General features: G+C 28.6%; 1 protein-coding gene across 1 annotated transcript in view; it reads right to left on the reverse strand.

Moving 5' to 3' along the window:
• LOC107443666 (uncharacterized) overlaps nucleotides 1-12390 on the reverse strand; it is a 51988-nt gene that overhangs the window by 17586 nt on the left and 22012 nt on the right. The window contains exons 2-3 of the mRNA XM_087150406.1: nucleotides 4824-4990; nucleotides 115-145 (exon numbers count right to left, since the gene is read on the reverse strand). Of these exons, the coding sequence (XP_087006532.1) occupies nucleotides 115-145; nucleotides 4824-4981 (189 nt within the window). The 5' untranslated portion in view covers nucleotides 4982-4990. The remainder of the gene's footprint in view (nucleotides 1-114; nucleotides 146-4823; nucleotides 4991-12390) is intronic.

Consider the following 12390-nt stretch of genomic DNA (forward strand, 5'->3'; position numbering starts at 1 on the left):
GAAAATTTTTACAAAAAAACTATTCGTTTAATTTTTAAAAGTTTTCTTATAACTTCATTAACTTCTAGATGCTCATTTTTGCTTATTTAATTTAGCCTATTTAAAAGCACTCACTTCTTCAGGTGTCTCCACTCTTTGTGTCTTCCTAGAAGAAAATTATTAAAGTCAAACAATGCACATTATCATTTCTATATTCAATTATATTATGGGCATTTAAGATATTTCAAAATATTTAAGCCAATATATATTCGTAACTGGTACATGTGATAATATGTAAAAAAATGTATTGCATGTAAATTAAGAGAAATTTTTAATAGAAACCTAGCATATGCGGACATTACGGGAAAAAGACACCAATGCTCTGATCTTAATGATCTCGTTCTTAAATGTTCGAAAGCTTAAACTTTTATATTTTATTTTACAAAATCAGAAACGTTTGAATAAACATTCGATAAATTTTGATTAAAGACCCTCTTGATAAAAACGGTATAGCCCTTTAATTACTTTATTTGAGTATCTCAAAAAATTCCATCGACGGATTCTGCTTAAAGTTTAAAATTTAAGTGAATTAAATTGGTGTTATGATTCGTATATCTGACTATTCAATTTTTTAACCGTTAATAAATTAAATGATAAAAACTGTTAAAATTAATTTACATGGAATTATCCCTTGAAAATAAAGTTTTATGAATGTGTGCGAAATCCTGAATTCTGCTCTTCAATAATTTGGAATTTGCCCACTTAAAATATTTTTGCTAAAAACAATTTTCACACAAGAAGTTCAATCAAATTATTATAAATTTAAAAAATATTGTAATAGCTTTTACACATCTAATACATTTACATGGTTCTTTATGGTTACATATGGTTCTTACATATAAGTTATGTAATGTTCCTCATATAAAAGCCTACATAAAAGCTGAAGTTTATACATGGTTTTTATATAAAAGTTGGCAAGTATGCGGATATATGTCGATTATTCAAGAAGTGAAATCCTCGGTGTGGTTACGCAAAACACTAATTAACTTTTGGTCTAATAATCTGATTTCATGTACTAGGTGCCAATCATAATTATTTGAAAATTTGAACTTAAATATTCTTAACTATTAATGATGATAAGATGTCAATACAGAAATATATTTTATACCATAAAACTCGCTAATTTCATAAAAAAGAGTACCTAATTCAATTAAATGAAATAAATTAATTTAAGCTAAGATTTTAACAATAATAGATTCAATTTTAACTTTAAAAATACATTTTATTAATTATTTATTACTTTTTATTTAATAAGAATTATAATTAATGTAAGATATGCAAATTTTCACATCATTTTAAAGGAGGGTGCAATTTCGAATGACATAATACAAAATTTGTATGAAATGGGTCCCATAGTTCTTGAAAAATTAAAATTTAATAACATTACTTTAAAATTGCATCAATCAAAAACTATGAATTGATTCCAATGCTGTATTTTCTTATATAAATTTCGCTAGTTACAAATAACGTAAAAATTTGCATACCTTACAATTCTATATTTTTCAGCCTTTTTTAAATTAAAAATGGTTATTAAAATGTATTTTGGCAAGGTACTTATTATATTGAGGATAAAAGTTTTATAATTCTGAAAATATTCTTTGGTTTACTTAAATTATCAAAATGGTGTCTTAAAAGTGGGACCCAAATTTTTGACAGCTCTTCTGACTAAATCATTTGTACCCTATTTTTCAGATAGTGCCCTTCAGATAGTGCGTACTTTTATGTTCCAAATCAATGAGAAAACCGGTATTTAGAGAACGTCTGCTTGATTTTGTAAATTAGTTAAGACTAATTAGCATATTTGGCACTTCAGAGAAATTTCGATAATTATAACAAAAGTTAAACAAGCCTATATCAATTTCTTTGATTTAAAGTAAATTACTCTGCCTCTATACTTAATAAAATTAAACAACTCTCTCATCGGTGTAAAATCTTCATTCAATGGATTCCCTCTCACATAGGCCTCTTTCGTAATGAAAATGCTGATTTTTTTGGCCAAGCAGGGAGCTTCTGATAGCACAATTTCAAGTCGACCTTCCCTGAGATTTGTTCCAAGATCATAACCAACAACTATGGAACATCCCTCCGGCCCACTCTTGGTATAATGGACACACTCCTGGTGGGCCACTTTACCATAGGGGCTGATAGATCCATACAGTCCACTATAAGTAGGCTCATAAGTGGACACATCAGGTGTCTCTCTTTTGAGCGAAAGACCTATTCAACCTTCACGAAGTCTGCACAGAACTTCTCCCGATCACATTTTACACTCTGTCTCTTGGTCTGGAAAAGAAAGACCTCTACTCCCTTACTTGTATTCGATTTCCTGAAGACTTTCGAGCTCATTGACTTGGTCTCGGCTGACCGAAAGGAATAAGTCAACAACAAAGTAAATTACAAAGCATCTGGTTGTAGAATTCAAAATAAACAATTCCCAGAATTCAGCTATTCATATTCAATTATACATATTTAAATCAAGCAATATACCGATGAAGGAATAATCTATTTTGTTTTTTGCTGCTAAGAAGATATCGTGAAAGACTTCTTTAAAAGTGGACACAGCTCGAAAAGCCTGTTAATGAACAGAGCTGGAAATGTTTAGACACGCATTTTAAACTATAAAAATGGACATAGCATTTCATTCTGTATTTCCAACTTCTTTTGTAAAAATTGCTTTTTTCTAAGAATTAAGGACAAAAAAAAAACATTAGGTTAAATTTTAGGTTTAGGCAACAAAAAAAAAGTGGTTGAAAATTTACGTCATTTGAATTTTGAGTTTTAAAACTGAATATTTTTAGTTTAGAGTTTTGAATCACCTAAAAAGTTAACCACGACCCTAAAGTCTGGGACTAGTATCCAGTAATAGTTATGCTTAGAGTTTAAATAAGTAAGGAAAAGTGAGAACCTAATTCTTCTTTTGGTTCTTAATTTCAAAATAAAGTGGAGGATTTTTTTCTTCCTGCCATTTTCGTAAATATTTTGGAATCCGTATAAAAAAAAAGAAAACCAAAATTATGCACATTAGGAATCACAAATTAGTGTCTGAGTGAGAGGAAAAGAACAAAATAGTTATCAAAATCAGACTATTTACAATGAAGGATGGCGGCTGCAATAAATAACAATATAGGTTTGATTGCATGAGAAAATAGAAATGTTGAAAGACGATTATTATAGAGTTTTACCATCAAACTTTGATTTTTATTACACACCGTTTTCGCTACTATAATTTATATATATATATATCGATCGCGTTTTTCTTCACTTAAACATTTATTTGCGACCACCTATAAATATATCCCTTTTTTTCTCAAATTTTCGATAAAGATTCTAAAAATACTTATTAAGGATGGTCTAAACAGAACACCCCTATATATTTTTAATAAAATTGCCACTCAGTAATGCAGTAAAAACATTTGAATCAAAATGGTTTCTGTGTTTTTCTGAGCATCATATATCAGAAGATTCAAAACACATGCAAAGTATTTAATTAAATTTTAGACCAATTAAGAATGTAATTAACAAAAGAAGCTCAATTCATCTCATCCAAAAGTGCCATTTAATCTCAATTTTTAAACAAAATTAAAAAGCCCAACTCAGTTTATAACACTGATAATAACATCAATCTTTTCGTTGACAGTAATAGCTATGATGAATCACGAAAAAAGCACATCATTAAAGAATCTGGAACGAAAGCAACCGGTAAAAAGTTTCAATCCCCTCCTCCCCCCAAAAAAACAGAATCATTCAATTTTTATGTGAAACATTTTATAAAAGTTTTGACCGTTTAATGAATTTAACGACCAATTAATAGTCAAGACATGACCTTACGATCTCATACATGACTTTTTTTTAAATTTTTGATCTTGTAAGTAAAGCGGTAAATGTTGCTATTCAGTGGGCGAATAGCAAAATTTTTTTTAAATTAATAAATATTATTCTTTATATATGAAAAAGGTAAGTCGTTATTAAAAACTTTCGTATTATTGGCATGGGGTAAAAGTAAAAAGAAGTGTAGTTATCCATTAGAAATATTTAAGATTTATAAAAGACTAAAGGCTATTTCTTTAAAAAAATCTGCAAAATATCCATAAAATGTTAGAAGTGGCATAGTCTATCAGAAATTCTTTTTAAAAATGCCGGGCTATAATAAAAACTCCAACAACAAAAAAAGATTATACACAAAAGCAAAACAGAAAAAATAGCAATCAATCTTAATTTTGACAGTAAATCTTATAGCTGGAAATCTCAGTTTTCCAACTACCGTATTTTTTAGAAAAATTGAAAAAAAGAAGAGTAAAGTCTAATAGAAACTCTTAATTAACCACGTCATAATGTCCATAAAAGCAAAAGTTTTTTTTTTTTTTTTTTTTTTTAAGAAAAAGCTTGATTAAAACCAAGACAAAAATCATTCTTAGTTTATGAACAAAAAATTTAACGCTATAAATCTCAATTCAATCATTTTCCAACGTCATATTTTTAGAAAAAAGTGTAAATAAAAAAAAATATCGTTCATTAGAAATGCTCTTTAAGAAATATTTCGTCATAATAAATACGCTGAGAAGAAGAAAAGTTAATAAAAAATACAAAAGAGAAACAGAAAATTTTTTACCTTTAGTTCTTAAAATATAGATTAAATTTTGAAAATTGCCGTTATATGTCTTACCGAACAGAAAAAAAAGTGATAATAAAGGAATAAGCTACATTAGTAGTCGAATACCGAAACATTTTATCAGCTGTTCAACGACGGTTATTAAATAAAAAGGTAAAGCTTATACTGTACTTACATTTTTTTCCGAGGACCCTCCTGGGAAGATCCAGAAGGGCCGGCTGCTCCAGAACCCGAAGGTCCCCCGGAACCCGAAGGTCCCCCGGAACCCGAAGGTCCCCCAGAACCAGACGGTCCTGCCGCTGCATCACTAGACGATGGTGAGCTTCTCTTCATACTTCTAATCTAAAATTATCAAAAATTATTTTAGTATACACGAAACTTTTAGCATTTAATAAGTAATAAAATAAATTTTTCGCATTATGAAATGGTGATTACAGATAATATCTGGTCAACATTTCCAGTTGATTAATTATTATTTGCATTTCTGAAGTGATTCACATTCAGTTCTTATTAATGGCGATTTCTATTCTTGAGATTTGAACTATCGTTGAGTAATTGAAAAAAAAAAAAAAAAAAAAAAAAAAAAAAAAAAAAAGAAAAAAAAAAGCGAAGATAGCAGGAGAAAAGTTATATAAATTTATAATTTTTTGCAAAGATCTTGCTTATTATTTGTGTGACCATGAAAAACTATTTGATACAAGACTGTTTTAAGTTACAAATAAACTAAATACAAAACTTACCAGTGAATAAGGGTATATAAATAAGCATTGAAAATAAAATGCGAATACGTGAATATGAATTTCAATAAAAAAATTAATAAATAGCGGGAATAGCTTTTAAATAGAGGGAAACGCAATGTTTGATTATTAAAATTGTATGAATGCGAATGATTTTTGGCTTACAAACTTGGGTGAAGGTGATTCACGATGTTTAGCATTTTAAGTGCATGAATTGTGAAGTGCAATTTAAAACTCGTAAATGTGAATCACATTTTATTTTTAACTCACTAATACAGGAATCGTTATGTTTGGCTTTTAAACCACCGCATGAATGCGAATAGCGATGTAGGATTTATAAATCGCGTGCCTAAACTGCATATTATTTATATATGAAATGCGTTTGATACGAGGGTTCGCATGTGCGACTAGCAAATCGAGATTAAATTTCGGACAATAATTTCTAAATAGAGACAAAATGAATAGCAAAAATAAAAAATAATAATGTTCGGAACACAAGTGAAGCAGTGAGTCATAAATAACGTGAATATTAATCATGAATCACTTTAATAAAAATCACGATGTTTACTTCATAAATCACGTTAAGACGAATTTTAATGCGAATTGTTTCAAAACGCTATGTATAAATTGCAAGTGTAATGCTACTCATTCGACGACTCTGGATCGCAACTGTGATTAGTATATTGACATTAAATTACGAAGCACAATGAATAAATCGGGTCAAAATGAATTACAAAAAATAAGATTCGAAAAACCTGTCATTAATCACGTATATCTTAATCGTAAATCACGAAGGTGATTCCACTTCCCAAGCTGCAATAACTTCGTAAATTGTGAAAATGAGATTCGTAATTCAAATGGAATAAAAGCGAATCTGAAGAACTAAGTTTCGTTTAGCGATAAAATTAAGAGTAGAAAATTGAACAGAAATTATAAAATCATAAATCTACCTTATTAACGAAAGTAAAATAAGAAATAGCAAGAATAAATTGATCACAACAAAGATTTTAAAATTCGAATGAGCTATCGAGTAAAAACGAAAGTTATATATGTATTTAAAAAGAAGAAGGTTCATTAAGAAGCTCCGAAAGTGAAGCTTTTCAGCGATACGGGGGAAGGAATCCTTTTAATCAATCGTATTTGGAAAGTAGAAAAATTTGCTTTTTCTTTTCATACCTTCAGTAATTGCCGGCATCAAGCAATCGCGTTGTCTTAAATAAAGAAAAGCAGTTTGAAGAAGATAATTTTTTTTTTCTTCAAAAAAATATATTATATGAGGAGGTGCTGAATCCCTGTGCTGAAATGACTGAATTTTAGAGAGTGAAATCAAAAGAATATTTTATCAGTCTTCCTTCTCTTTGTTAATGAGTATGTGATGCAGGGCCGGATTTAAGCTTGGTGCGGCCCTAAGCTACTGAAAATGATGGGGCCCTTATAAATATAATTCCATTTCTATACACCTAAAGTAAACTGTCGCTATTTTTTTATTGTTGTGTATTAACATTATAGTTATTATTAAAAAACTTGATAATATTACTTTATTGTAAATATATTAATTGTGATGAGACTATTATGTAGAACCTTTCTTTTATTGCACATATATCTTTTGAACGAGGGGAAAAAGTTACAAAAGAAACACATTTTAAGCACAGAGTAAAAATTTGGCGTGCGGGGCCACTATATATTTAACAGAGTTTTTTTTTTTTTTAGATTCATTTTGAATATATTTTATTTGCAATTTTTAATGATTTTTTCACGAATTTTTTTCTCAATTGTTTTTTCTTTACGTTACAAAATCTGTAAGACTTAGAAACATGAAAATTTGAATGTGCGTAGAAAATATCCAAAGAGTTAGAAAGAAAACAAGAAAATACCATCTGATTATTAGTTTTATTTTTTTTTATAACCGCCGTTAAACAACCGACTCAATTTTGAGTTTACGCCCTATCAACCAGGCTATCCCGGCCAAATTTATTAGTATATTTTATAACAGTCATGGCACAGCCGACCCAATTTCGAGTTTACGACTACTAATATTCAACTCCGTGGCCTTGTCATTTAGAATCCAATCCAGAAGACAAGGGAACTGCTATATTAGTACCCAGAGGTATTTATTTGTTATGAGAACTTGGAAGACTTTGTGACCCCGACAGATTTAACATGCACCAGTCACCTTTTTATACATGGGTATTCCTCTGCCGGCTGGATTCAAACTCCCATTCTCACGAACACGAGTCCAACGCCCTATCAACCAGGCTATCCCGGCCAAATTTATAAGTTTATTTTATAACAGTCATGGCACAGCCGACCCAATTTCGAGTTTACGACTACTAATATTCAACTCCGTGGCCTTGTCATTTAGAATCCAATCCAGAAGACAAGGGAACTGCTATATTAGTACCCAGAGGTATTTATTTGTTATGAGAACTTGGAAGACTTTGTGACCCCGACAGATTTAACATGCACCAGTCACCATTTTATACATGGGTATTCCTCTGCCGGCTGGATTCAAACTCCCATTCTCACGAACACGAGTCCAACGCCCTATCAACCAGGCTATCCCGGCCAAATTTATTAGTTTATTTTATAACAGTCATGGCACAGCCGACCCAATTTCGAGTTTACGACTACTAATATTCAACTCCGTAGCCTTGTCATTTTGAACCCAATCCAGCAGTCCCTGGAGCAGGTGAGGGCCGTTATATTAATACTGTTTGTAAAAATAAAAAGAACATTTCGTAAGCTGATATTATTTTATTGATGTTCATATTGAAAATATTTCTTCACCATTTTTGCTTTTTTTCTTAATTATTTTAAGTACATTTGTTAAGTTTTAGTGCAAGAAAAAAAAATTGTCATTATTTAAGTAAATTTTCGGCTTATATTTTTATGGATTTATTAAAGGGTCTATTAAATATCAGAGAGAATAAATGTCATACGGGTTTAAAGTATCAGCTCTGCTCTTGATCGTGTATAGTGGCTAGGATGTGAAAGAGCAACTGTCCCGGGCATCCAGCCAAAACGAGCATTCGACATATTAATGGAACACACTGAAGCTTTATATCAATTAGCAATTAGTTTTAGATAATTACAATTGCAGAATAATTATCTTATTACAGAATGAAATGTTTTAAAAGACAAATATCTGTTAATGTTTAACATTTAATCAACGAAAAAACAGTACCAATATTGAAATATAACGAATTTATTATTTTTAATTACTGCTTAATTACTGGTGTAAATTCTAACATGAAACAAAAAGTAAATCATTCTACCAAATAAAAGTGTTAAAAAATATTAAAAAATAATTAAAGCAAATGTTACTATTTGTGTATTTATAAATTCGTTACTAAATATTCATTTACTTCAATTTCATTTAAAGCTAAAACATCCTAAATCAATTAATCAAGTAAATAAGTAAATAAATAAAATACGAAAATAAACGAATTAAATTTAAAGCAGGGGCAATTCTGTTTCTACCCTAGCTAATGACAGTATTAATTTTTTAATTCTTAATACTGAAAAAAATGTTTTAGAAATATATAGATTAAAAAGCATATTCATTTTCAAATTGAATTTTTAATTTAGAAAAAAATGATAAATGTTTAATTTAATCTTGTAAATTGAAATCATTTTTTCAAATAAAAGAACTATTAATTTAATATTTTTTTATTTCTGCAAAATGTTTAAAAAATAAGGATTTTTTTCCTTGAGAATTACTTATTTCTTTAATAAATATAAGTAAAAATATTGAATAAAACACGAAAAATATTGTTTATAACTAATAGAATTAATTGCAATAAATAAAAATTAAAGAGTATTTTTATAAATTTTATAAAATAATTCATTTTAATGGAAATTTTTTTATTTTATTTAAAAGAATAAATAATTGAAGTAGAAAGTTTTAATAAAGTGAAATTTAAAAACAACATTAGAATCGTTTTAAATTTTTTAAATTAAATAATTTTTTTAATTCCAGAAAATGCTTTGATTTTAAAAACAATTTAGTTTCTTAATAATTACTAATTTTAAAAAACTTCTATTTAAATAATGAAGAGAAAATGATGTCATTTAAAACTAACAAATAATCTCTCTATGTTAAAGAAATATAGGGGCCACCGTCGCCGCCATTTTGAGGGTTCACCTTAGCATTGCTCTTTGCTTTATAACCCCGATCTATTATTTACTGTTCAAAAAATGTAAGATTTAGAAACTTGAAATTTGATGTATAGAAAAGTGTACAGGGATAAAGATTAAATTTTAAAAAATGAACATTCGATAATTAGAGAATTATCAACTTTTTGCCGAAAATATAATGCGAACGAAAAAAAATACCAATTGAATGGTTTAAATACCATATATTTTGGTTTTGTTACAATTTTTTTCCTCGTAACTTTTTCTCCGTGCGTTATTTTCTGTTCTACTACTTCTGCACTAACTATTTAGACATAAATACTAAAACTGAACCCTATCATTGAATGTCAAATCCTATTTTGGAAATAAGGCAGTTACTAAAATTAGAGAACCTTTTATCTAAACTACTAAATAAATAAACTAAATGTAGCACAGAAAACAGTAAGCAAATAAAATTGTATTGTTTAATTTAACGAAAAAATCTCACCTTGGGAGAAAAAACACAAGAATAAGGAACTTGGAACAAAAAGGAAGATAATAATGTTCGATTTGTTCCTTAGAAAAAAAGCAAAGAGAAAGGGTGAACCGCCAATACAATATGTCCTTCTTTGATTTCATGCTTGTTGCCAGCCTGGTTAATACCTTCAACAGCAATTTAAATTCTGTTTTTTAAAAATAATCGTCTGCTATTATGTCTTTGAAAATAATCGTCTGCTACTATGTCTTTGAAAAAAATCGTCTGCTACTATGTCAATCTTCAACAAAGGCTATTTTTTACACTCTACATTTACTTTAAATATAAATGTTGCGGATAAATTATTTTAATAAAACAATGCAATTAAACTAAGTATATCAAATTTATTGAATTTTCTTCTGTATATTAAAACATATATTTCGATGGTATGAATTTAGAAATAGTAAGCAATTAGAAATTAATACCTTACATTTTATTTACATAAAAAGTGTATTTTTTTTTTTTGAAAAGAAGTTTTTTATATATATTTATGAATGATTTTGGTACAATTCTCAATCAATAAATTTTCTCTTTCTCTGATGCATGAGATAATAAATAATAATCATTTAGCAATGATGTACTGGCAAAAAATAAGCCATGTTAAATGAAAAAACTATACCGAGAATAGAAAAGCAATTAATCGCTGCAAGGATAAAAATGAATGCATTGCTCTTTGGTTAGGAAAGTGAAGAGTAACAATTATTTTTTATTTGTAAACACTTTGATTAGATTTTGAAAAGCAAAAAGCAATGTGAAAAAGAAACGATCTTATGATATATTTTACCGAAGTTTCCCAGAATTCAATACAAAATATGCAGTGTAGTTATTTCAGCTTGATTAGTAGATGGGGTACATGTATTTCCAAAACTACAAATATAGTTACTATACTTCTAAATATGGTTGTGTTGAACATAAATGAGCGTTACCCGGTAAAATGGGCCGTGTACCCAGCACACCGGGAGCCTAAGAAACGACTCCGGGTACCAGATACCGGTTAATAAAACTCTTGGTAAGGAAAATGTGGCATGGTAGTTGCTTACCCGCAGTATAACTATGCGTTATAAAAATTATTAAAGTATAACAATGGGATTCAGTATAGAAAAGACTGAAATATGCTAGAAATAGTTTAAAGCAGGTAATAATAGTTTTAAACAGGTTTAACTTATGCTGACAATCACTTAAATACCAACAAAACACGAAAAATATTAGTCGTCTTGGCTACAAGACATTAGCGGAAGTTAAAATATTTAAATCCGAAAAAATAATTACATGTATTGATTGTTTATTTTATGTGTTGCTAATTGCTATGAACACTTAACTATGGTAAGTTTTAAAAAATTACAACAGAAATGTTTTTATTTTTTTAATCTTTTTCTTATCTGAATTCATCGAATTTCTTTCATTGGAAAATATTAAGTCATAATGAATACGTAGGAATCTCTTTAGTTTTACACGAAATTTTTAACTGTATATGACGTAGCATCTCTGTGAAACAAAACTAATTAAAATTTAAGAAACAATTATTCATTATAATTTAAATCTATTTTGATAAAAACAACTGATTCGAATAGTGTGGAAAAAATTATTAGTTGAAGGAACCCCTGCGACCTTTTCACTAAATCTAGGGTTCCGCGGAACACCTTTTGGGAATCACTGGCTTAGAAATGTGACTCGAAAGAATAGAACTGAGTTGAAACGTGAGACGTTCTTTTTTCTTTTTTTTTACGTAATAGGAATTTTTTTCCCTTCAGCTGTGACAAAATTAGATTTATTCTGCATGAAGAAAATTAAAAATTGTACTTTTAACTTTTAAAATTGAATTTTATTTTGTTTGATAAACGATAAAATACAAAAATTAAACAAATTCAAATTTCCTCGGAATTTATCCAACATTTTTTAACATAATCTAATTCTTTCTAACCATAGATTCCTTTTTTTAATCTTTATATTTTGACGACCATAGTAGGGAAATTAATTCAGTAAGACGTTTGAAATTGTTATTCAGCCTGAAAGCTAAAACTTGGACTTTAGCTATCCAGGCAGTTGTGAAAATTTTAATTTGGCTGCTTGTAGCTGTCAGGATGTGATCAAAACTATTATAATAAACAGTACAAAGCTCTAATATTCAAAAATAATAAAATCTATAATTTAAGTGCCATTTGCTAGTCGAAAAATTAAAATTTTGATTTAGGATAATAAATTTCTTTTGGTGATAAATTCCATGTTTTGTTTATGAAGAACTATTCGAAATTTTTGTCTACCACCGCGTTTCTCTAATTAAAATATGACCTAGTTGAAAAATTCTGATAATTTCGATTGACTTTAAATTGTTGGTAACATTCTGCTTGTAGTGATCA

The sequence above is a fragment of the Parasteatoda tepidariorum genome, chromosome 1 (assembly GCF_982258835.1).
Source record: "Parasteatoda tepidariorum strain Cologne lab strain chromosome 1, Ptep-v5.0, whole genome shotgun sequence".
Lineage (NCBI taxonomy): Eukaryota > Metazoa > Arthropoda > Arachnida > Araneae > Theridiidae > Parasteatoda > Parasteatoda tepidariorum.